We start from the raw sequence: 27,251 nt of genomic DNA on the forward strand, positions 1-27,251 counted from the left end.
CAGCCATGTCCTGCCAGTGGGCTGGCTGTGAAGGGCTGAGTACCACCCGGCTGGTTTCGTCTTAAAGCACAGTGATAAAGTTACCAGTAAATGAAACCCGCAGACATGTGGGTTTTTACATTCTTCCCCAGTGGGGCTGGGGTTTTTGTTTCTTTTTTTCTTTTATTTTTCTCCCTCACAAGTGCTGTCTGGATGGTAGGGGGAGGAAAGGCGAGGGAGACACACCTCCCTCTCCCGCAGGCCCATGGGGGCAGAGATGCTGCCGAAGCCCTCGTGGAGACCATTCGGGACAAGCCACAGCAAATTGGGGCGGGGGGGGGGCAAGAGCCGCTCGTCATGCAACAGGATGGCGACAGGAGGTGGCTGGACGCTGCTGGGAGGGAGCCAGGCCAGTGCCAGTGTTGGCTGCCAGACCCACCATGAATGCCTCCGCCAGGGAACAGCGAGGGAGGAGTGGGGGACAGCCCTCGAGGGGCTGCCATGGGGCTGCTCCTCTGCCTGCGGACATGGGGTGGGTTTTGCTTCGCAAATCCTGGGTCCTTTTCTGCACTGGCCCCAGCCTTTCCGCTGTGAATGCTCTCACTGCACGTTGCTTGCTGGGTCAAAGCTTGCCTCGCTCCATCCTTTCTAAGGGGCTTCCTACGGTCAGGCTGGTTGTACATGGAAACATGTTGCTCGTTTCTCCTCTTCTGCGAAGCTGTCCTCTGCACGTGGGGTGTCTCCGGAAGGAGATGTGTAGCACTGAACCTTTAACTGCTTGCTGTCCCTGCTAAACGTTGGAGACTCCCCTCCGCTGTGCATGGTGTAGAAAAGGGATGATTGCACGAGCTGCGGGTTTTTTTGAGATAAAGTTTAAAATCCACAAGGCAGAGTAGTCCACCGCAACTTCCCTGACACACTGGAGTTCAGCCCCAGGGCTTGCTTGGAGGATCGAAGAGCAGCGTCTAAGCTTGTCTCATCTGTTGTCCATGGAAGAGGGGATGAGGGTGGTGGTGGGTGATGGTTTTTGAATCTCCTGGATGACGAATGGAGACCAAGACCTGTGTTGTTTCACGGCCTCCTCCCCACCTGCCCAGTCCCCACCACAGCATCTGCTGCTGCTCTAAGTGCTGCGGTATGTTTTGATGATATCTTTGATGGCCCGTCTGCAAATGGGGCAGCAAGCGTTGGCCATCTTCTTGAGCTTCAGCCCACACGAATAGCAGAGACACATGTGTCCACAGGAGTAAATGACCGTGTCTACCATGTTCTCGTAGCAAATGGTGCATTCATCTCCCCAGGGCCCTGCGACGGACGGGGACATGGGTGACTCAGGCAAGCTGATGGGAGAGTTGGGAGCTGTGCCTGAAACACAAAGAACAGGGTCACTCATGCTGCTTAAAAGGCTTCTTGACGTCCCAGGGTAATGTCTGCCCTGAGGCCAGCTACAGAGGGAGGAACCATGCCCTAGCAGAAATGGATGCTCCAGGACCAGGGGTCCTTCCTGTGACCTACCGTCCCACTCACTGAGCTCTGGTTCACATGCCAAGGCTCAGGGCAGCAGAAAGGCAGGATCTGCTGCCCACGCAGAGCAAACCAAAAAGCAGCTGTTCTCATGCAGCAGGGACAAAGAGCAGTTTCACATTTTCAAACTGCTGTCTAAACATTAACAAAGGAGGAAAAGTCAGGAGGGGCGGATCAAGCCATCTGCTTTGAAAAGGTAGAGGCCAGGTGGCACACGGTGGCAGCAGCTCCCAAGATAAGCAATGCTTCATCTGTAGGGCCAATCCAGGGATGGGGGATCACAATGCCTCCCTACAAATCACCCTGTGTGGATCCTCCAGGACAGGGGCGGGGTGGTACCCACATGGACAGCATCGAGCTCAGAGTGGGTACATTGCTTCGAGAGATATGAGGGGCTGCAGTAATTATGCTCGTGGCACACCTGTAATGAGGCTTCCCCAATGAAGCCAGATAAGGTAGCAAGATAATGAGAAAATTTCTATTTTTTCTTCCCCCAAAGCCCATTAAAATCTGAACATTTGCTGTCACCAGTGATTAGACTTGACACTAATAGGTACCTTCAGCAAAAAACACTCTTGGTTTGGACAACAATGACAAGGACTTGGTAAGTTACATATCCCACCATGAATGCCCTGGGATCATGCAGGTCTGTGGGGTTTTAAAAATGCTGCAGAAGAGCCTATCATTTTCTACTGCATGTACATTTATCTAAATCTCATTGGAATTCATTGGCATATTAGACATACCAATACTGCCTTTTTCTGAAGAGGGTACTGTAGGTGTGTGGAGAGGGAAGGGGGGCAGTAGGCATACCCATAACTCCAGTCTAAGCTGGCTTGCAACATGTCACTGCCACACAGCTCTCCAGAAGGAGCTGTGCGTCACAGGGCCACGCACATAACAGAAACTGCTGCCTCCCTTGGGACCTTTCATGATGAAAAGGGTTGGAGAAATATTGCTGTCTAGGCATCTAAGCAGCTTCCACGTAAAACAGACTGAAAATAGACTTTGCAGAGGCTCTCCCTTCCTCCCCGAGGGAGCTGACAGGAGACTCTGTTGATCATTGTGGTTTTAGAGTCCTTCTGCAAGACAAACCTGAGACCATGAAGGGAGGCAGTGCAGGAGGAGGCAGAGGGAGGCAAAGGAAAGGCAGAGGGGGGGATCCCACACTTACCACTGACAGAGCTGCAGAGGGGGCCAGAGCCACATGTAGACAATATGGGGTCAGAGACGCCGCTGCAGAGGACGGTGGGGGAACTGGGTGTCGAAGTGGGCGAGCTTGGTGTCGACAGCCCCAGCCGCTCGGCTAATATGGTGGAACCTGCACCACGAGAAAAGAAACCCACAGTTACTTTTAAAAATTGGGGCTGACGAGGCACTGGGGATATGTGGCAGGGGGTGCAGCTCTCAGCACTGGTCAGGATTTGTATCTCATCAGCATGAAATCTAGGGAAGAGATAAACAGGGAAAAAAACCCTTATATGCCTTTTTAAATGCTAGCAGCTGGCCCTGAAGAGAGATTGAGCTCCCACAGCCCCTGAAATTTGCTGGAGCTCCTTTAGGCATCATCATAAGCCTTTGTTTCTGCCCTTAAATGTGTCTCAAGTCATTAAGTGCAGTTGCTTTCCTTATGGTTTCATGCTCATATGCACCCTCAGCACTATATCCAGCGATGGGCTTGTAGCCAGTAGAGGACACAGCCTGCAGTAGGGTGGGCTGGACTCCAGCACAAGAACGTATCACCTTGTCAAAGCACTCTATGCTAACGCAGCGCAAAAACGCATCATCCCAGGCTCTGACAAATTCATGCAAAGTCACTCAAGGACTTCCCAGACACAAATAGGGATTGGCAATTGGGAAAAGTTAGCTCTGCGCACTGCTCTGCCTCTTTTGTAGGGTGGCCTCTGTCAGAGGCAGGGATAGCAGGTGAGCACAGAAATCTGGGTAAAAACCACTTCAGGCCAGCCAAGAGACAAGTCACCAAAATGCATTTGGCTCTGGGCTGAACAAGGACACCTCTCCCCTCCCAAACAGGAATGACTTCTCCACTCCCCGCATGTCTGGATGTGATGGCTCAACAGTGCAGAACCCCTTCAAGTCCCCTCTCCCCAGCTCCACTACCTCCTGCTCTCACTGCCCACCATCACCTCTGTGTTAGTGTGGTCTGCCAGAAAAGCCAGCTCTGCCCCGCAGCCTGCTTGGCACCCATCCTCCGTCTCAGCCTCTTTTCTTCTGCTGTTATAATAAGTATCTTAAAGCCCCTTCCAGAAGGGAAAAAAATGGGAATGCTTAAAACTCTAGCTGCTGCAAAGGTTTTGTAAGGAAATTTCATTGTTAACGATGCAGCCTGGTCTTCAGTAAGAGCGGTGAGACAGTGGCATACACGTGCATGAACCAAGGTATGGTTTCTTAGTGGTAAGAACTAGTTTGCCTATGGTTTTAAAGTTAAAGTTTCTAGTTCCCCAGCTGAGAAGGCAACCAGGGTAACTCCAAATCAGAACTAAAATGCTAAGACTTCTTCATGTTACCATATAAGGAGCTGAGAGACACAGAGGGTTTGGATCCGCAGCGTCCTCGATGAGTCGGAGGCTGCTCTCCAGAGAGAAAGCAGCAGTAGGAGGCCAGGAAAACCCTGTGCACCAGAAAGGTCCTTCAGTTCCTATTTGCAGGGAGGCTACTGAGCCAAGGAGGACCAAACCTGGGAAGCAGGGACTCCAACTGCCAGCTGTGGATTGTGCAAAAAAAGCAAAAGCACAGCAGCAGCCGATGCCAGATTCTCCTGCCCTTTTTAGCAGAATAAGACTGAGCAGTTTAAGTGTGGCACGGGAACTGAGGGGGGGGTCATGTTTGGGTCAAAATCTCTTCTGAGGACTGCATACGGGAGAAGCAGCAATTCACTTCAGCCTTCAGTCCCCTCAGTTTTACCCCTCTTCAAATGAGGAGAGCTTTGCTCACAGGCAAAATCTGAAGTTGAATTAGCCTCTATAAAGGGCTTTGGGGCTCTCACACTTGAGATGCTGTAGAGAGGCACCTCCTTTATCACACAGATGGGAGCTGAGGCTGGAGTTTAGCTCAGTAAATACGCAAAGAGAATGATACAGCCTCTAATGGCAGCCACTAGCAATGGTCCTTCCCCTCCAATCTGACAGATGACCGTAGCAGAAAACTTGCCCTGTGGGTAGCACACACTGTAAACAGGCCCAGCAGGGGCACAGATTTCAGCTCATTCACTGCACACAGAACAAATACAAACACTGAGCAGCTGAACAAGTTTTTCAAGCCTTCCCTCTCCTCCCTCCAGCCTGGAGACATTGCTTCCATTAGCCACATACTGCATTTCTAACACCAACCTGGTCATTTCATTAAATGCAAAATAAAGACTATTAAGAGCATCTTTTTCCAGGCTAATAAGAGAATTTGGAGGTGCCCCAAGTGTCACAGAGTATGAGCTGATGAAGCATGCTGGCAGCAGTGCAAATGGCCTTTCCACAGTGCAAGGGAGAGCTCATCACTGCAGAAACCACAATCTTCTCTGGTCCAAAAAGGCCTTACCCAAGACCCAAGGGCCAGCACACACCTTCCCAGTTCTTTCTCCTAACACAAGAGGCAGCTCTTGACTTCTCTCCAGCGTAAGCACAGCGCTTTGTTTAAGACAATCTGCGTTCCCCACCAGACAAGACACACTTCTCCCTTGGTGACAGAATAATCAACATAAGACACATTACTCACACTGTTAATATATTGCTGGATGGTGTGCAGATACCATGACAAGGAGCATGGAATGAGATCACGTGCAGGGTGGAATGAGTGTGGCCAGCTTGGCTTAACTAAAACCAGATATACGTGCTCAAGGCCAAACATGTTCTTTGTGTGCTCAGAGCTTCCAAGACCTAGCTTTCAAATCATGATTTTAAAACATTAAATAATTCTAAATAAATCAATTTAAATAATCATTTAGAAACATTCTTCCTCTCTGTAAAGCGCACAGATAAATTGTCTCTGCTGCTAACTTGTCTCATGCTTGATCTCAAACACACTGGAATCACCTTTAAATGGATTTTGAATCAATTCCATTTGCTGTTTTATCTTTGCAAAGTCCAATTATTAGCAAAATCCAATGCAGATTGACTCCTTCTCTGTACTTCTGTCATCACTCTGGGAGAGGTGCAAATAAACAAACCTGTATGTCCACCCACAAAAGGAAAGAGAGTATTATACTTTCAGTAGAAAAGAGTATTACCATGGAATGTACAGACAACATCATGCCAGGAAAGGCTGCTAGTACGCTAAAGGTTTGTAATTCAAAATGGTCTTGCCAAATTGGAAATAGGATCAGAAATAAATGGGATGGTATTCAATACAATCAAATGCAAAATGCAGCACTTAAGCAGAGATAATCAACTACCCAAATACAGGACAGGGAATTAGTCCATTCAATTACAAATACAGCTGTCCTACAGAAAAAGGCCTGGAGATTGCTGGAGGTCACCAGCTGATCATAAATCAACAATGCCGTCCTCTTATGAAAAGGTTGCGCCAATCCAGGGTCATATGAGGCTGGTTAAGGACTGGAGCAGGAGCCTGGAGGCACTGTGGTTTCTCTGTCCCTGGAAATACTCAAACCTTGACTGGACATGGTCTTGTGCTAACTTGGAAGTTAGCTCTGCTTTGAGCAGGAGGTTGGATTAGATAATTCCCAGGGGTCCCTTCCGACCTAAAATGTTGTATGGTTCTATGATTTTAAGATGGCAACATTTTTCACAGGCTGCTAAAAGGACAGAAGAAACAATCTGTTCTTCATCAAAGTTTGGATAAGACAAGAAATCATGGGTTCAGACTCCTAAGGTATTCAGGTTAGACATTATGGAGATAGTGAAGCACTGTAAAGCAATCAGATTTCCCAGAGAGACTATGGCATCTTCACTATTGGAGCTCTTTAAGAACAGGAAGGTGAAGTAGGTAGTCTCTTGGAATCCCATCCAGAATTTCTGATTTTTATGAGAGTAGTTATCTGTATCCATAATTGCCCTTTTATAGAATGTCCTAACTGTGACCAAAATACAGCAGCTGTGGCCCTCAGAGATGCTTTTGGCTCTCTGTGTCTATTGTGGTGAACAGGGTGGTTTCCCAGAACACTGCAATTCACTCTCAGGGGATATCTCCTGAAGCTGTCCCAACTTTTAAGCAGACCTCTTTTTGCTCATCTCTCTTAACGGCAGCTGTCTGGGGAGAGCTGTGCCGCTGAAGGATTTATGTTGGTAAGAAGGCCAGATACAATGTCAATACTCCTTAAAAATAAGAAAATTTTCAACTAACTCTCCCCCTTAATTCATTTATAGAAATATTATTTCTACATTTCTTTCTCATAACAAAGTGATTATGTTGACCTGCTTATTACTCTGTAGACCCCAGAAAGAGAATTGGAAAACAACCACAACAAAAAAAAAAACAGGTGGGAAGAACAATGTGCTGTCTGTATTCTCCTTCTGAGCACGCTCAGGGGCATGTGCTATGATGCAAGTAAATCCCCAGGGCATCCCTGTGGCCTAGAGCAGGGAGTAGCTGCCACAAATCTGTTCTGCAGCTATTCCCACCCCATTGCTAGCAAGCAGTATATTAAGACTCCCAGACTCAAAGTACAGCTGAGATGGAGAGAAAAGTAAAGTAATGCCAAAGAGCATGTTCCTTCCTTATTACTGTTGACTTTGGATCACTGAAGGCTGGGAAACTACCAGTTTAAGGTGTTCATAACGCATTTCTTAATCTGCTATCTATTCCTGAGAGAGGTGATAGAGAGGCAGGGCCATTCCTGGCACTCAAAGAGTGTCTGGCAACAGGCTGAATTCCATCAGATTATGAAAAACATCCATCAGCCACTGAAAGGTACCCAGTAACTTCTTGGGATTTGACCAGGGCATTCCTCATACTGTCCCAGTGTGGGGAGGTGTGTTCATGTTCACAAGGAGACAAAAGTAAGACTCTACCCATTTTACTAACTCTCTGTCTCCCTCTCTTATCCCTTTCCCCCTCAAAATTCAATTCAACATTATATAGTCCCATTGCACTGTTTCAGATCTTAACCCAAAAGGCCTGCAAGCACGTTTCCATCAGAGCACTGGGACTGTGCTTGTGGAAGCCTTGCAGAAACCAGGCTCCACAGGCTGAAAATGTCTTTCTGCTTTGAAGTGTAAATGTGGTATTGCATAGTCTGGAGACTTTGCTTTTAAGGAAGAAAAGAAACAAATGAGCAATACCTAGTGTTTGCTGACTACGAACAGGAATAAATACTACTCCCCCCAGAATGCTTTCTGGCAATACCAAACACCACCTCAGGTGGTTCACTCACCTCCTGCTATTTGCATTACCTGTCTAGGCTCTTAATGACTATATCATAAGCATTATAAAAATAATGTATAACCACTCAGCCTGCACTCCAGAGCTATCCTCTTTTTTCCCCCTTTGAACCCATCCAACTTAAACTTTGTTTTTCCTGGCCTACAGGATGCTGTCAGTAAATGACCACTACTGTCCAACTCACAGCTCACATAGTTTGATCATCACCTTTTTAATGGGCTTTCCTTGCCCATACCCATCTTAAGGACTATGCCAGGATCTTAACTAAACATTGCACCTAAAAGGCAAAATACGGGAGCCTCCTGACGTAGTTTCTAAGGAAGGTAGAGTCTTATGCAACATACTGACTTGCCCATATGCTGCGTATCATGTGGAGCACATTGACAGCCCCTTCTCTTTTTGTAACACATTTGCTGCATAAACGGGACAGCTAATAAAGATCAGGTAATTACCAATAGTAATCACAGCTTTTCAGTGTTGTTCCATCCATCCGCAGGTCCCAGAGCTTCCAGCACACAGTGGAAAAGGTTAGAACAGCTGCTGAAATCTGGCTGCAGCCTTCTACTGGCATGTTTAAGGGTGCTCAAGAGAGCTGTGCACTTCTCATACATTTTAGTCCAGTGAGCACTGGGCACCTGACAGTCATAGTCATTTAGATGCCTTTCAAAATTCTCAACGTGATTTCCCATTGTTAGGAGCCAGATTTTTAAGCCTGTCGGTTACAGTAATTCCCCTATCTCAAAAACTGCTCAATATCCATTATCACATTTAACACTCTCAATGTATCAGGGCCATTGATTTTGTTATCTAAATAGGATCAAAGTTCTTTCAAAAAGCCGGCACAATTGTGGCTATTGAGCTCATGTGAACATCTGCCTATGGAGGTCCGTCCCATAACACGCGGGCTCCTGCAGTGCGAGTGAGTCATGATGTTACTGAGACTGGATATTAGAGCAATTTAACCCTGTGAAGAGTCACATCTTTGCTTAATCTTACCTACTACAGATCTTTGGCTTTATAGTGACCACTAGTATGTGAACACCCTTCATAAATAACCATGTGCAACACTGGTAGGACTGGGACCTCAATTTTGGTCCTTACTATTATTTTGCTGGAAAATCTCCTACATTGATCTTTTTTTTCTGCTCATGGATGTAGCTTGTGTAGAACTTTCCCACTTTATTTTTTCCTCTCTTCATCCTCCCATTTCAGAAAAAGGTAGAGAGATACTTTTAACTATTAGAGAATGCAGACTGGAGGAATTACACAGCTCTTTATTTCACATATTACAAGAGCAAAAGCCCATATTGAAGATGCAGTGGGGAACCTGGAACAGTACACTAAACGTTATTCTCTTGACCTTGCAATCTAGTGGCAACACACAGTGTACTGAGATCTCCTGGGTACTTTCCTCTGTCTTCTCCCAGGAAGAAAGATGAAGTTTCTTTCTTTGGGCGTTGCCCAGGCAGATGTCAGGCTAACACCTCTCCCTTCACACTGATACTAGAAACCTTAGTATTCCATCAGTGGCACATCCACTAAAAGGTAGGGTTTACCAAGACAAGCTTTGCAAGAGCTAAATCCTTCCATGTTTTATTTCAGTAGCTGGTTTTCACTAATGCAAATGTTCCATCAGGTGTAGGGAGAGCTGCAAATACCAAACACAGTTTCAGCAAGACAGTTTCAATACTAAAACGACAGCCCTACCCACAGCATGTTCTCCGCTCCAAAGAGCAGCCATATACATTTCTGCACATTATCACATTTTCTTGCCTCCAGCCAAGGCTGCAGGAGAGCTATTCTGTCCCCCAGGGCCACTCAGGTCTTGCCCAACAGGGGCTTTTGAATCCATCATGTTAAAACAGAGGAACAAAGCACCTGTTGCTGCCTGGGCACATGGTAGTTAAAGATCAACAATAATGTCAGGGAAGGATGTAAGCATATCCATCACTTCTGAATGCTATAAAATACATGTATTTACACAGCCATTTGTTACGTTCCCATGGCGATGGGAACAATACTGCATTGACCAGAAACCAGAGCTTCCTTCCCCTTGGGCTCAATGTTTTTTGGCCAGCCATGCTCTCAGAGCCCAGTCTCTATGCTGCAACTCATCTCTGCCTCTCAGGTGACCAACATCAGTTGATAATCCATGGGGTTTTTTGCATTCAACTATTTCCTGGGGGATTTTAAAACTGTTCCGAACAGAACAATATTACATTTTGTTCTTTACAAGCCCATGAAAACATAAGGGATTTTGCATTATGCTATAGAAATGTCTGGAAATAGGTCAAAAAGCAGCCTGGCAGATTTTGCATGCAAAACCATAAGGCCTGTATTTGCAGATGGGTGTCAGACAACCACTGTTCAGGGAAGTAAAAGTTAGATCCAAACCATATGGAGAACAACAGTTCAGACTTTCATGTGGGTCCGAAGTGTACATTATGGCTTCACTGGAGCATTGCTGTTTGCTGTGTCCAGAAGGGCAGCAGGGCACCAGCACATCTGTTACCCTCCTGCAGTCATATGCACACTCCAGTTAAGCAGGAGAAATATGAAAGCTTCAGACACCATAGAAGTTTTTGATCCAGCAACTCTCACAGCCCAAGCCCAATGTGCTGTCTGAAAGCAAAGAGCACACAGCGAACTTACAAGGTATCTTTCCTGGCCTCATAGATGAAGTTCAGCAGCTGCTCAGCACTTCACCCAGCAAAATCCAGAGGGCACGGACACCATGCAATGACCATCTAGCTGAACTGAAGTGAAAGAACCTCTAATGGGGCTCCATCTCTTCACCCTGAGAAATACTAGACCAAGAAAGCACCCAGACAGCTACTTAGATCAGTAAGAGGTCAACAAAGAAGCCTGGATTGAGTAGCTGAACCGCATGAAAAATGAGTTGGAGCTTTCATCTTGTTTAAGAAAAACAAACCTAAAAGCCCTCTAAAAGATCACAGATATTAATTGCCCCAACCAAAAATGCTTCTGTTCATAACAGCACCTTTTTCAGCTCCATCTCAAAAAGGCCATTTGGCTCAGAATGTCTGGGAAACCACAGCAAAAGTGGTTCTGTGAGCAAAAGGCAAACTGCTGCCCAACCCAGCACCTCCAAGCTCTGTGCTTCTCCAGGAGGGACGTGTATAAATAGGGTGGCAGACGCATACAGGAAACAAATACTTTCACTTTTCTTGGCCAGCACTGCTCTAAATTTCTGTGGGACACTGCTGGATGAAAAGGCATCTGACAAAGAAGGAAAAGAAAGAGTTTAGTCTGCCATGTCACTCTCACAGTAGCCAGAATAACTAACTCATGCCAGTGTTAGTTCAAAGAATAGGCAGATTTTATCTGTCCTGACAGACAAGTTGCAATTCAAACAGGCTGGTATATGATCCCATATCCTGTATATTCGCTGTAGGCAGTCAAAGGCATTATAAGATAAGGGAGATCTATACATCACTGACTATGAACATCTCACTGCAGCCAGAGATAGTTTATTATCCTAGTGATGATAATCATTTCTGCTCTCGTGGAGGAGAGCGTACAGAGGACAAGACATTTACAAGCACTGTGGCTTTCGCTTAGAGAAGGTCCGCTTGCTTTACCCAGCCTTTCCCCAGATGCTGGCTGATACCTCCGTACACAGGCTAATGCTCACTGACTTACCCGTGGCAAGTCTCGGTTAATTATGATGTGTCATGTGTGATGAGATCTTTAGCTGGATGGTACAAAGGTGCTACAAGCAGGTGTTAACTCTGACATTGCTGACACTGACCACAAGGGACCAACATTTGACTGCATCAATTCTCCGTGTGCAGTTTTCCAAGGCACAAGTTGTTAAGCAACCTGTCCTCTCTAACACAACAGCTTCCCTTTGTGCTCATTCTCCTTTAAAACAATGAATATAAAACAGGACGTGAACGGAGAGCCCTGTGCAGTGCTAGAATCAAGCCCAGAAGTTACAGACACTGTAATGTTCTTGTGCAGCTCTTACAACTTCACATCAATAATGTGTACTTCACTTGCAATGAAAGATAACCATGCGTGATAGGAGGGTTTATGAAGCGGCATCAATTAACATAAGTGAATTCCTTTTCAAGAGGCACTGAATATTAACTCTCTTCCTCCCCCTAGTCTCTAACGCCATAAAATACCACGTACCCTGCAGCGCACAGGAACTACAGGCAGCTAAGTGCTACACAACACAGGCCTGTTAGATCCCAATCAGCTTAATGAGTCCATTTTCCATACAAGTGGGAAATGTTTCCAAAATAAAAAAAAACCATGGACGATAAAACTCCGAGGCACTTCTAACTGAACGCTTGTAAAGGAAGCAAATCATTATATGCATTTCTGTGCAACACTGTTATGCATTTATCGGGTTTCTCTTGTGCTGTATTTAACTCAGCAATTTCCATGTCACTGGAATGAACCAAGGCAGAAAAGGATCAAGTTCCCAAATGGGTAACCTACTGGTCACGTCTGAGATCAGAGATGAGGGTGTGTGATTTACTACTGCAAAGAACTAGCCAGCTTCTCTCAAACAGGAGAAGTTTATAAATTATGAACAAATTTATAAATTATAAGCAAATTTATAAATTTGGCTGGAGAACCAAAATCCTGGATTCTCCCTGCCTGCGTGAGAGCCTTTTCGACAAACTGTACCTGCTGTCTGCACCATGGGCAGTGTATATAACAACTGCACACACCAACGCTCATTTAAATGTTTTGCATGCTTGCTGCAGTTAATTGTATGTGCAAAGTAAGTATATAATTGCACCCAGAGTGGAGAACTTTTTTGGAAGAGACAGGTGCTCTGCCATGGGATGCTGGAGTCCTGGGACAGTCTGGGAGCAACTGGCCAGCTCTTCCTTCCTCCCCTCCCCAGTTTTGAGCCCATTGACCAATTTCAAGAAAGTCTGAAAGAATGATGGAAACCTCAGCAACAACTGTTTTCTAAATATCTTGCAATGGGCAGCTAAGTAGGAGGCCCAACTCAATGCTCTCAGTAACGGAGGCAGGAGAGCTTAGCCCACACACACTCAGCATTTATCCAGCATGGATGTGAATACACACTTACCCACACCAAATGCTGGCTCTTGGGTTGTTTTTTTCAGACCTAATGCTGGCTCTTGGCCAGCGTTAGGAGACATCCAGAGAGCTGCAATATTGTGCAGCTGTTCTGGTGGGCTGGAGTTATTGAAGTGCATGGATAGAAAGGACACAGATAAGTTGGCAACTCAGCTTCATTAGTATGGCTGTTGATGGAACACGTTATTTCATTGCTCAAAAGAAAACTTCAATATTACTGGAACGGATGAAATTCACAAGGGAAACCACACTAAAAAAACCAAAGGAGACGAAGGAAGATGTTTTACATGCTGGTGATTCACTCTGAGACAAAAGAAAAGTAAAGAATATCCCCAACCATTTGGATCCCCAAATACTAAATATATAAACTTATTTCTGTGATAGCTCCTCCAGACATGAGTCATACATTTTAAAACCTTATGGGGTCGATCAATTTAACTTCATAAATGAATTACACCTCCAAAACCAGACCAAAACCAGACCAATGTATCCAGACTGGCTCATTTCAATCTTTCAGAGCTGTCGATAAAACTGTGTGTGAGCTGAAATGCTTACCAGCAAAAGCTGAAACTAATAAATCAAATTTAATAGGCTGGTTTTGTCAACTGTACAGGAATAATGCCTGAAAAAAACCAACCCAAGCCTGAACTAATGGAATTCCTAAAGGATATGCAAAGACTTTCATTTCTACATGCCTAATGTTCTGGATTTCTGTTCAGTTGTCCTATGCGCATAACCCACAGAATTTCTGAATTAAGACCAGCACTTTACACATAAAATATTTAGAAAGGCTTCCAATCCTGACAAAAAGATCTATTGCCTCCCTCAATAGCTGGTTCCTGGAGTTAATTACCCTCACTTATGTTTAATTTAAATTTGTGTCCCTTCATTTTGCAGCAGCTTGGTATTTTTTATGCTATTATCTGCTACATTAAAGTGCCCTGCACTTTCATTTATCTTCCCTCCATGTGGTCAAGTTGCCTTTTAACCTTTTCTTTGCAACAAATTGACATCCTTCTACCTCCCCCTACAGATGACTGTGGCCTCTATAGGCTACAGAGGTGCTTGGGTTTCATTTGCTTTCCTTTTGCTGGGGTGACATAAAGAAAAATAGTGTTTCCAACCTTGTCTTTATTTTCCGCTTTTTTGTTTCTCCTACAGCAAATATATTGCCAGTATATGATGCCAGATTGACAAGATGGAAACAGAAGTCAGAATTCTTTACTATCAAACCAACCCCACACTGCCCTCCTGTCCTATAGAGTTCTGTAAGACCATCAGCCTGGGTAGAGATGGTCTCCCCTGATATTTACATTAGGAAATAAATGTTGTATCCCCAACACTGTGGAGTAACTGTGGTCAGCAAATGTCAGCTTCTGTGGCAAAGCCACAAGCGAGGAGAGACCTGACGTTGGTCCCGCTCTGGGTCAGGACCAAATAACTAATTGCAAGGCATGAAATGTAGTATCCAACAATCAATACCCTGAGCCATCTTGCTCTCCAAGTCAAAAATAAACCTTTTCCAGGTGCAAGAGCGGCATTGCTGCTCTCCACCTTCTCCATCCTCCAAATGAAACAGAAAAGCTGGAGAGGAAGCAAACCCAGCAACTTTCATTTAATTTTATAGTCGGCTGTAGCGCTGATGTTCCCTTAACACTGCATAACATTGCTTTGATTAATCTAATAATGGTATGCCCCCAGAAATAGAATGACATCTGCTATTTAAGATAGGCTTGGTACAATTATGCCTCTTGCAGTGTATGTGTCTCATTTCTTTCAAGGATATGGAACTTCACTTTTTCCATTAAAACTAGAAAAAGATGACTATAAACATGTCTTCTCCTGTGATATAAAGCTCAAACTACAAAAGACAGATCACACAAAATTACTCTTGTTTGCATTCTGAAGATGGAGCTTGTCATTAGAAAGATGAACACTTTATATTCTTCTTACATTTTCTAATATTATAATGACAGAAATTATGGCAAGCACCATAATCTGTTCTGCTGCAGTGCAAACAGTGCACATCACCTCCCTAATAACATTGCAAAAGCTAGCAAGGGGAGTTCATTATTTTCTTTGCCTTCTGTCAGAATATTGCTGAGCCATATAATTACTGCAGTTGCAGAGATGTGCAGTGCTGGGATAGCATCAGTGCTCTTCTCTGGGCAGCTGCACTGTACTGATACCGTACTGATGCTGGGACTGGAACTGTATTGCTCCCCGCATTGTTATACTGGAAACATAGTTCTGAAAAGCTCTATTTGTATTTTAATACCTGTTAAAGATTATAGGCAAGCTCCAATTTCATAGCTTTTAACTGGGAGATAGCAGCTTGCTGCCCAAGCTGGCATAGATAAAGCTGTACACTCAGCAGGGTCCTACCCCTTCCTTGAGAGAAGCAAGGTCAGCAAGTCCGGTTCTTTTCACTCACATCTCACTTAAGAACAATAACCCATTTTCAGCTTCTCCTCCAGTGATGGAGGCCAGAAAAGTCTGTTATGTGGTCACAAATACAGGTAGTGAGGAGTTTTCCAACTCAGCAGATTTCATGTCATGGAGCCAAACACAGATTTATCTAAAACATGCCCTGGGAGTGTACAGGTTTTGGCTGAACTTGTGAGCAGGAAGGGAGGACATACACAGGGACTAGGAAATTAATTGCTTAGCAGGAGGTTTGCCCAGGATGCAGAAGGCCTGTGTTCAAGCCCATGTTCTGTTGAATTCTGTATGAGGACATAATTCTGTCCTTCCAGTGAGACACATCCTCTCTGCCCTGTTTCAGGACCTACTGCAAACAGACTATTCACTTTGTGCAAAAACTCCCAGAATTAGTGATCTCATATGAAAAGAAGCACTGATGATGACTTAGTTTTACCAGCAGCTCAATGACCTGAGGATGTTTTTCTTCTAACGTATACAGGAGCATTTAATCTCTTACTTTACTAGGATCTGTTTGACTTCACCTACCATTATCACAATGACGGGTTGGTGGAGAGCAGAGCCAGCCATGGATTACGTACAGTATGCACAACAAATGTAATCAGGCTGAATTATCAGGGATTGAGTCTTGGGCTCCTGGAAATAAATTGTAGTATTACATTTGTCATCTGTGAGCCTTTAACAGCCACAAAACACTCACAGCATAGGCCTATGGTCAACTTTAAGCAAATTATATGGGGCACTTCAGACTGTGATTAAGGTGAACTGGACCCTGCAGAGAGATATGCGTGTTCGCCACAATTTATCTTCAAAGACTGTCTATAAATCCTAAAAAAAAGGAGGCATTTGTTGGCTTTTGGTTTTGGTTTCGTTCGGTTTTTTTTTTCCATGTTGGGTAGGAGAAGCATTTTAATAGACTCATAGAGTCATGGAATCATTTAAGTTGGAAAAGACCTTTCAGGTCATCGAGTCCAACCGTTAATGTAACACTGCCAAGTCCACCACTAAACCATGTCCCTAAGCACCACCTCTACGCATCTTTTAAATACCTCCAGGGATGGGGACTCAACCACTTCCCCGGGCAGCCTGTTCCAGTGCCTGACTACCCTTTCCGTGAAGAAATTTTTCCTAATATCCAGTCATCTAAACCTCCCTTGGCATGACTTGAGGCCATCTCCTCTAGTCCTATCGCTTGTTACTAGGGAGAAGAGACCAACCCCCACCTCGCTACAACCTCCTTTCAGGTAGTTGTAGAGAGCAATAAGGTCTCTTCTCCAGGCTAAACAACCCCAGCTCCCTCAGCCGCTCCTCATAAGACTTGTGCTCTAGACCCTTCACCAGCTTCGTTGGCCTTCTCTGGACACACTCCAGCACCTCGATGTCCTTCTTGTAGTGAAGGGCCCAACACTGAACACAGTACTCGAGGTGCGGCCTCACCAGTGCCCAGTACAGGGGGACGATCACTTCCCTGGTCCTGCTGGCCACGCTGTTTCTGATGTAAGCCAGGATGCCATTGGCCCTCTTGGCCACCTGAGCACACTGCTGGCTCGTATTCAGCCAGCTGTCGACCAACACCCCCAGGTCCTTTTCCACCAGACAGCTCTCCAGCCACTCTTCCCCACACCTGCAGCATTGCATGGGGTTGTTGTGACCCAAGTGCAGGACCCAGCACTGAGCCTTGTTGAACCTCATGCAGTTGGCCCCAGCCCATCGATCCAGCCTGTCCAGGTCCCTCTGTAGGGCCTTCCTACCCTCCAGCAGATCAACACTCCTGCCCAACTTGGTGTCGTCTGCAAACTTACTGAGGGTGCGCTCGATCCCCTCGTCCGGATCATTGATAAAGATATTGAACAGAACTGGCCCCAGTACTGAGCCCTGGGGAACACCGCTTGTGACCGGCTGCTAACTGGATTTAACTGGATTTAACTCCATTCACCACAACCCTTTGGGCTTGGCCATCCAGCCAGTTTTTTACCTGGTGAGGATTTCAAGCAAAAAGCAATATAAGTATACTTAAAGTTATATGAATATAACAGTATAAATATGAAAGGAGCATTTTTAAATCATCTCCAGTTAGAGAAGTATCAGGCATTATATCATGTTCTCAGAATTCATCATTTACTTTCTGACACTGACACCAGCAGAACCACGATACGGCACAAATTCATGGCCAAACACATCCTACACTTGTGTTCAATACACACACACAAAAAGAAATCAATTTGATGCTGAGCAGGGATTCCTCTCTGCTTGCTAGCCTGCCTCTCACATACAAGCCTGGGGAAAGCAAAGGGACCGCTCTTTTTGGGAATCGGTCATGCCAGATAGCTAACACACAGAAAAGGGAATCAGATCTCATTTTTCCTGCCAGCTATGCCCTATATTAGCCCAGCCCAAAGCACCTCTCCTCCCCCTTTCTTGCTTCTCCTAGGTCAGTGGTGACTCATCTGTACTTTAATGGAGGTCTCTGAGGCTTATTTCATTACCTAAAAAGAGCTTTGAGACCATCAAGTGAAGGATGCAAGAGAAGTGCAAAGAGGTAATTCTTGTAACTCATATCCACATGCTACGTATGTACCTCTGTGTATTTTTTTTTCCCTTTTATAAAAACAGAATTTGTACCTGATCCTAGAGCAGGGAGGGAGCCATTCATTCCCTCCACCCTTTCCCCGCGATGCATCCCACCTTGCTGTTTTGCCTGTGAGGTTTGAAAAAGGGGGTCTGACATACCCAACAGTCGAATTTGCGTGACCGCGCCATGTAAAACGAAGAACATCCAGAGGGGCTGGGAACAGTCCACGCAGACCTGCATGCCAGTGCCAGCACCGTTGTGACTCAAGTGCAGCTCACCATCCGAATTCACCATAAATCCCAGGATGTCTCCGCTCTGGAGGGGCACGACGACTCGGCAGATGGCCCAGAATTCCTTTCGGTCAACCAAGGACTCAGGGTTATAGGGGAGGTCACTGGGGCGCAAGGTGCTGGGGTCGCAAGATGTCACCCCGTAGGACAGCGTCCCCGTGCGCACGGCGTTGGACTTGTTGATTTTGACAAAAATGGTTTCGTTGATCCGAAGAGGTCTGCTGGTGAAAACCAAAGTCCTCTCCTCCCGGGCGTGCTCCAGACGGGCCACAGTTTGGTCATCGAGGATTTTGACGTGGGGTCCCCGGAGGTGGTGGAAGCGGAGGTCGCTCTCCAGCTGGGAGGGGAGGAGGTGGGAGTGCTGGGAGTTGAGGGAGTTCTGCGGGATGGGACACGTGGTGGCCGTCACGTGGAAGGTCTCCTCCTGCAGGTTGAGGTCGCACAGGCTGACCGAGAGGCGCGTGTCCTCTGTCTCCCGCCGCAGCGAGGGCCGGCGGATGGCGGTGAAGGAGCGAGGCCGCAGGCAGTCGGGAGGAATGATTTCACTGTCTGCGGAGAGAGAGAAAACAAAAAAGGGGTCACTGCAGAGAAAATGAAAATGTCCAGGAGTTTGCAAATTGCTGTTGGTTTGATTTATAAGTTTAAAAGGGAAAATAAGAGACCTGCTGCCATTAATAAATTTTCCCCTTTAAAATATGGTAGCAGAGTATCATAAAATGCATTTGCAATCGATTGTTGTGCTCTCCCCACCAGCATCACTGTTTTCAGCTTCTGAGCAGGCAGACTCAAAATCGATGGAAAGAATTGACCAGGGGAGGATCTCCTTGGAGAGGGGAAGCAGAGGGTAAATATCTGAAATACACCCTGAACATACCAATCAATATTTATACAGGCTCTGAGTTTTCACGCCCTCTTTATTGTCTACAGTAATTCTCACAGATCTAGGAAATAAATCTCCAACTACACATTTTTTTATTTTAAAACAAATGCTATGTTCAGTTCTAATTTATTTATCATCATATGAAATTTAATTAATATTCCTGAATATAATTAATCATTAGTGTTCTGGTGCTCACTGCAAACCAGTACAGATATGGATTTCACAGTGCAGAACTTAGGAATATGCAGTTTTCTATGAATAACATACAATCACTTATTAGCTGCAAGCCAAATAATTAAAAATCAAATCCACGGATATGTAACAAAGAAAGATGATGCTTACACATTCAAATCCACCAATGGAAACAGAATTGCACCTTATCTTCTTTGTTAGTCTCACCTGCTGTTTCAAGAGCTAATCATCAATTTATTTGATTCTTTTTCTAAGGAACATAATCACCTGCCTTTAATGCCTAAATGACTTTTATTTAACATATCCTTAGCTATGCTGTTGCCATAGAAATTTTATAGAGCAATATACTGAGAAAAAAAACATTATTTCAACAGATTGTAAAAGGAAGCTGAGATAATGCAAAGATTTATACTTCTGCTTGACTTTCTGAACTCTGAGAAGCCCATAGCATCAAGAGACTATTTGCTGTGAGAAAATTGAGCATGTGGGTAGTTCTCTGCTATGCCTGAAGACTGTTGTGGCTTCAAGCCTGGGCCCAAACGACGTGAGGTGGGACCACCCTATATAGCACAATCCCCCGCAGGTGGCACAAAACAACACTGCCAAGCCCCAGCCTGGGACCTGCTGCAAACATGGCACAAGGTGGAACGACAAGAAGAGGCAGAGGAGCAGAGACTCATTCCTAACCCACCTGCTAGGCCCTTGCAATGGGTACCTCTTCAGCCATGTATCCTTGGGATTTTCTTTTACAACAACAAAAGAGTAGAACTCAGGTTATCTGAGGATTTTCCCAATTGGATGCACCCTCTCCCAGTATACCAGAGTAGTGGCTCTGTACTGGTGTGCCAAGGAAAAATGCCAGCTACTGAATAACCAACACCTCCTGCAATATCTGCGGCCTGACTAACAGCCTTTCCTGCCCTCCTCTTCTGGGAGCCCTAACGAGAGCACACCCACACACAGCCTGGCTTCAGTAGAGCTCTTTACTTTGCTTAAACTGGATTATTCCAGGCTCCTCTTTAAATAAACTGCTATTACAAGGGAAGCACAGGCTCAAAATAAAAATGGGCTTTGTTTCTCATATTTGATTTTCCCCATACTGATATTTCAGCTTCTCTTCCCAGAAGTTAATTAAAGAAAAGGAGGAATAAATAAAATAAGAAATTACCCCAAATAATTTAGAAGTGGGTTACATTAATGCTTTGTAATATATGGACTAGTATTTGCATTGCAAGTGCTCCTGCTAGATAGAATTAGACTTATTTTACCCTCCCTTGGCTGGAAACCCACACAGGAGAACAAATTAATACTGGCAGCTGATGACGATCCTTTGGTGTAGGTGAATGGGTAGAGACCTTTCTGAATAGGAACAGAAGGTCCTCTCTATTTTATTCCCCCTAACTATGCATGTGCAGCCTGGCTGACAACTGTGATGTATGGGTAGCTTGCAGCCAGGGTTTTGAAACAGCTTGTTTTCCACCAGGATGCTTGCATTTCCCTTTGGCTGCTGGACAAAATATCTTTTTCCATCTGAAAAGAGGTTAAGAGAGATGGAGGAGTTCTGCAGAGAAGACACATGGCAGTGACAGCAAACCAGGGTTACACATCCAACTGTTTTACTTAAATCCTCGGTAGCTCAGATGCCTAGCCACATAAGGGATCAGATGTCTCAAGCATATAGGATGAACTGTGAGACGTAGTTCATTAATGTTTGCAAATACCCATGGGAAGAAAGGATTGCAGTTTGCTGGTACCTGAAGGGGGTTTGTGAAAATTTAGAGAGATGAGCCTCTAAGAGATGCTGGCCTGCTCCAGGGCTCTATGTTTTTATAAATCACAAAATACCCAGCCAAAGAAGAAAAAAAAATCCCATTGAATATAAAGTAAAATGAAAGCGGGATTAATCTTTTGGGGTGGTAGGTAAATTGGAAGAGATGTTGAACGCCATTTACTCAGAATAACTGATAACGGCCAAGGGCTATGCAAGAGCAATTCTGGTGAAATGTGAAACAAGTGAGTGACTTTGAGCAGTTTCTTTCACCAGAAGATGCCCAAGAATGAGTTGTTTTCTTCCACTAAAGCTTCGGTTGTCACTTTTTAAACACAGACCAAGCTGTTCATGCTGGAGTGGCCCATAATGCAGCCTTACTCCTGCAGAACATTTACAACTGACCTTTAATGCCTACAAAGGAGGGACTCTCCATGTAGGAGTGTTCAGGCACATTCATATTTGCAAAGACAAACCTAGAGCACACATCAAAAAGACAGAACGACTTTATGTGATGAGACTGGGTCAAACACAAAATGGGTCCAATGGCCCATTACAGAGGAGATCACTCAGCTTCAGCCTGAAGAATTTAGAAATCATCCCTTCTTATTAAATATTCAAGGTTATAAAATTTCCTGTATAAGGCAGCTGGCAGTGTTTCGTTGGGAAAAGTCAACTGGTGAGAGATCTCCTTGGGTGAGAACAGATGGACTTGTGAGTGAAGACCACAGGTCTCACTGGGTCACCAGAGCAAGCTTTAACCCAGCTGGTTGGGGTACCACCAGCAAGCTGGCTGGGACCACGGCAGCTCGATGCAGGCTGGCTGCAGGTAGCGTTCCAGAGAGGTTTTGCTGAGCAGTTATGATGCCAATGCCGGATTTAGAGACTTAAGTTTCTGGTAGCAATATAGACATAGCCAAAGTGGAAAGGATTTCTACTAAATACAAATTTTCTGCTCCTCAGCTGGACAATCTGAGACACTGAATTTGTGTAAAGGATGCCTAACTTCACAAATCCCTTTGTATCTTTTTCTGGCTTTGTTTAAGAAAAAAAGAAAGCAGGAGTAGCAAAATAGAACTGAAGGGCACTTGAGCAATTCAGCCGTCCTGTGTTTTCTCCTCCTCTTTAGTGGGGTTTATCTGCAAAATTTAGATTCTCAGCAGTGGATGCCTTACACAGAAAGTTAACTTGAAGTATCTTCCTCAAGCCAGAGGCTTCAAAGCTCTCTGTTTTCCTGTTCAGAGGGCATGGAAGAGCCTCCTGCTTCATGCAGGCTCAATGAAACTGAAGTAACACTTTAAAACAGCACTTACAAGGAGCTGGTGAGCAGCCAGGTACAGCTGCAATCGCTGCATCCAGGTCACAAGTATTTCACTACCACCTTTTTTTTTGAATGACTGCCAAAGGTTATTTTCTTAAAATCACCTATTTCCTTAAAAATGTATAATATATATAATATATATTTATTATTGATATCACATTTAATATAGCTACATGTACATCCAAACACAAATGCATTTCTAATCACCAGCATGCAAAGATCATCTCAGCCCCACACAAACCCGAAGGGGATGTGTTGCTGTCAGACTGTCAAATCATTATTCCTTTCCTCCTTTTCTTTCTCAGTACTGTCTGTTACTGCCTGAAGGCTTGACTTTCCAAGGTCATGAGCAGCCAGTATTCACACACCTGTAAAGGATCTAAGAAAGCAGAGCAAACTCAGCACACACATGCTGGAAACTTGCAGAGTCCAGTATTTAACTGCAAGCTCTAGGGACACAGATCTCCTACTCTTGATGAGTTTTCTGAGATTGGTGCAATCCTATAGCCTCACATGAATTGTATTTCTTCTATATGAGGGCTGCAACCTCTCTCCAGAATGAGCTATGGAAGACCTAGTATAAATAAACCAATCTTGAGACTTATTACTACAAAAAATAACTTAACATTTGGGGAATCAGACTGATAACCTAAGTACCTATCCCATTTCTACTGATCTTCCCTCCCAGGAGAAAGAAATGCTGAGAAAACAAGGAACAACCTAGTTATTCCTTGCATCTGAAGAACATTTCTGTCCTCAGCTACTAAGCAAAGAGTAAAAAGTTGGTAAAGTCAGAACCTTGCTGGTGTGGTCCTTCCCTTCCCGTGCACAGCCCCATGTTCTTTCCTTCCTTCAGTTCTTTGCTTTACTTCTTCACCAGTGCATTTTTCTTCTCTTAATCCCTTACTTCACTGGGTAATAGTATTTTTAGTGAGTACTGGTGCTCATTGTATAATTTCCATGACCAAGGAACCTCAGAGGTGCTAAGCTACCAAAAGACATCTTGAAGTCAGTGGCGCCTACAAGAATATTCTATATAAATATACAACTGCAAAAGTATGTATACTGTATTAGTCCCACCACGCTGGAGGGGCTCCATTCCTACTCAGGAATGCAGATGAAGGCTCCTCTTCCCACCATCAGCAGTACCTGTCGCAAGGGGTCACTCAGGAAGGACAGCTGCCCATCCAACACCTGGAATCTTGCACTATCTCCTCCGCGGTCTACAGCAGACTCATGCAGCTAACAGCCCATTTGGCAAGACTTTGACGTTGCAGGGAGATGTATTTGAAATATGAGGCAGATGTACCACGCCGTAAAATAACATTGCACTCAAAGGCAATTGGGAAAAGCAACCAGTCATAAGACAAGAAATAAACCTGTGCTTCTGGAAACCTTCTGTCACTCACAGCCTCATACTCCCCATCGTGGGAGTGCAGGTATTAATCCCAGCTCAGCTGCCTGCCTTGCGAACTCTGCCCGTGTCGTGCTGTGGCAATCTTTGCTCCCTTGGTGACTCAGTCCTATTGAGCTGACGTATACTGCTGGGGAACTGCCACACTTCAGCGCAGAAGAGGCCAGAACAATTTCTATATGTTGTTTATAGCTCAATTTATTATGTACTTTAAGGTGACTGAGGACTGAAAATTTGGTAAAACGGAAACAACTTATATTCTCATTTATCCCTCCTAAAATAAGAATGAAGATCACTGTAACTGTGGGCAAGGAGCAATACCTGTTCCCAAACCCCTTTGGTTATCAGCCTGCCCGACATGTTTATGGCACCCAGTCCACAGCATCACCTCCACTGGAAAGAAGAGCAGCTGTGACTGGGTCTGGGAAGAGAAGGACCGCTGTGTGGCCGTGGGTTCAAAATTCACCCAAGTTAAAGGGTGACTGGAAGCTGATCTTCATGCAGTCTGCTGTACTCATGGTGTTAAAAATGTCCTCACCACTGTGGGATGCTCTGCTCTAGGCTCTCTCGGTCTCTGCCACATGTATCTTAACCATTTTATTGTACCAGGAGGAGCTAAGCAAACAGGAGAGTGAAAATTGCCCTTAAAATAAACACAGGAGAAAAATTGAGAAGTGAAGAAAGCTGAGGGCACACTCACAGTCATTAAGAGGCAAAGCTCCAGTCACAGAGCATGTCCAGTGTGTCATTGCCTGCTGGCGATGTGTCCGAGTAGACACTCGTAAAACTATTTGTTTTTCTGCAAACTTGCACTCTCCATGTGAGGTCTGGAGAGGAGGCTCGGCTCAGCCGTGCTCAGCGTAACGCTGCAGAGACCCACGCTCCTGGGTGGATGCTTCTGCTCTGATGCTGCACACAGGCTTCCCCCTCCCCTCCCTGCTTGTTACTGTTAAATCATGAATTTATATGATCTGAGACCACACCATTGTGCTTATTTCTCATAAACCATCAGGCGCCAGAATGCAGCTTCTCAGATCATACAACGAAGCCACTTTCAGAGCATTATTGTGGCATGTGGGAGGCAAATGTTTAAAATCCCTCAAAGGAATGATTCAGACTAAAAACCTCCTTTGCCATATACTTATGAATTCACTTGTACAAATTTTCCTTTATGAACAACCGAGAAATCAAACTGCCTGAGTTATTGCCTCAGATCAACCATTCCTTCTCCTTGAAAACACCCACATCAAATCAAGGACATCAGTTAAGTAAATACCTACTTATACAATACCTGCATATCGGCATGTCTCTATTTCATTGACAGTATAAATATTGCATTTCAAATAAATCTGCTTCCTTCTGCTCTCACTGCCCAGGCTGTCTTTTTGCACACGCTTACAGGAATATATGCAAAACTACAGCCAACAGACAATTTCACTTGCACCACCTATACATGTAAGATGCCCAGGCTGCTCTTTAAGAGACAGTAAAGTTTGCTCTGGGGCAAACAGCATCTGGGGTCAGGACTCAGCTGCTGGGCTCTGCAGCGGAAGACACGCCTCACCATGTAAACAGAAAGGATATATAAATGGCGAGTGGGAGGCAGGAAGAATTAATGTTCTTATTTTATAGACTGGAAACCATGGGATGGAGTAAGCTGTCCAAGGGATAGATGACTCCTCTGGCAGAGCTGTTAAGTGAAACCTCTTGGGGTTTAGCTCAGTGCACGACAAACCCTGTTTTCCACAGTGCACCCTCTCATTTCCTAACTCTCCATTCAATGCCTTATTCTCTACCTCCTGCTCCTTTGCTTCCATCTGCAGGTCGCTCCTCTGACCTCAAAACTCAACCTACCTGGGACTCCTCATCCATTATGGGATCCCAACAGTCAGTATGGAAACCACTGTTCAAGAATTCCTCCTTCACCAATGCACCGGCTTGGTATCACCACACGGTCAATGGAGGGCAAACATACGTTTCATGTGCATTCACATGGTTACAGCGGGAGTTAATGGCTACATGCAACATTTGGCTTCGTGCTCATTGCCATCTAAAAGCCAAGCTAACTGATATTTCATCAGAGCCATTTTCATTGCACGAATGGCAGGTATTTAAATCAGCTGAGTGCATTTGTTTGCCTGTGACCAACACAGCCCAAATTAGCTTTCTGCAAGATACTCAGGTGTTTTTCCAATATTGATGAAAGCACTTGAGAGAATTTCTGCTATAACCAGGGGGAAGAAGTCAAAGTCCAAGCCAAGGGTTACAAAAAGCCCAAAGCTGGAGTTTGTCTGTGGGAGAAATCATTCATGTTTACACTAAAAATTATCACCAGATTTTTAAAGCTGAGTTACAAAAGATGGCAGACCATCAACTCTGTGAAACCAACCGCAAGGCTACAAACACCTGCCACTTTAACAGAAATGAGTGGAAATCAACAGTGCTTAACAAGGATCTCACTGGACTTGTCTTTGCTTTGTGTTTGCATTTGCTTGGATATAAAGCAGCATTTCTCTCCAGGCATTTTGTGAGAGATTGAGCACTAAAGCTATTTGGTTTGCATGATTCAGTTTTGGAGAGGTGATAAAAAATGGGACGGAAGAGGAAAACTTAGCCTTTTAGTTGTTATCAACTGCTAAGTGTTTGATAAATTTATTGTGCAAATTTCATGGTTTCATGTGGCCATTTAGCACTAAATCCTTCTTTGAGGGAATGGTGCCTTTGTACCATTAGGCACAGAGCAGCTTGTGTCCTGCCAGGTGAATCTCAGGAAACCCTTGGGATCTATTCAGAATACTTTTCTAAGGATATAAATATCCTCCCATGGCTAACTGGGATTATCACAGATTTCTTGCCGTGAATCGTCAATGCTGTACCAATAGTACGGACAAAATATCACAGCAAAACAAATAGAAACAAACAAACAAATAAAACCAGATTCTAAAATAATGTAAGCTCATGTACTGCCAGCCTCCAAGCTGAAATATTCAGAAATAAAAAATACAAACCCCTGAGCTTTATGGAATTGCAGCTGTTTTTAAGCCAGAGTGAACAACGGCAGTTTCCAGGCCAGCTTAGTAATTGAATTGATCATCTACATATTCTTCAATAAAATCTAAGGAATGAAAGCATACAATTTCATACATGTATAAGACTATAGTTGAAGGTACAAAAGTTGAGCACTGACTGATAAATTGTAGTTTTGGGACATGCGCTATATAATAAAGTTATGCTCTGAACCAGTCTGGTTCATAACAAACATTCATGCAATTCTGAGTAACATCTGTAAGCATGTCAAATGTATTTGAACATATGAAGTGGCACAAAGAGCATAACTAGCCTTATAAAATTAAAATAAATTACTGTTTTCCTTAGCAAATCCGAATGTTTTGAAAGAGCCTGATAGTAGGTTTTGAAGAACAAACTT

General features: G+C 44.6%; 1 protein-coding gene across 2 annotated transcripts in view; it reads right to left on the reverse strand.

Moving 5' to 3' along the window:
* Window positions 1-1,102: 1,102 nt before the first annotated feature.
* The window catches only part of NEURL1 (neuralized E3 ubiquitin protein ligase 1), a gene marked incomplete at both ends in the record, with an annotated part of 166,501 nt that continues 140,352 nt past the window's right edge, over window positions 1,103-27,251 (reverse strand). For both annotated transcript variants that reach the window (XM_082308917.1, XM_082308918.1), the window contains 3 exons: window positions 1,103-1,344; window positions 2,678-2,824; window positions 18,118-18,798. In XM_082308917.1, the coding sequence (XP_082165043.1) occupies window positions 1,103-1,344; window positions 2,678-2,824; window positions 18,118-18,798 (1,070 nt within the window). The remainder of the gene's footprint in view (window positions 1,345-2,677; window positions 2,825-18,117; window positions 18,799-27,251) is intronic.

This window comes from Platalea leucorodia (assembly GCF_965183815.1).
Source record: "Platalea leucorodia genome assembly, chromosome: 4".
Taxonomy (NCBI): domain Eukaryota; kingdom Metazoa; phylum Chordata; class Aves; order Pelecaniformes; family Threskiornithidae; genus Platalea; species Platalea leucorodia.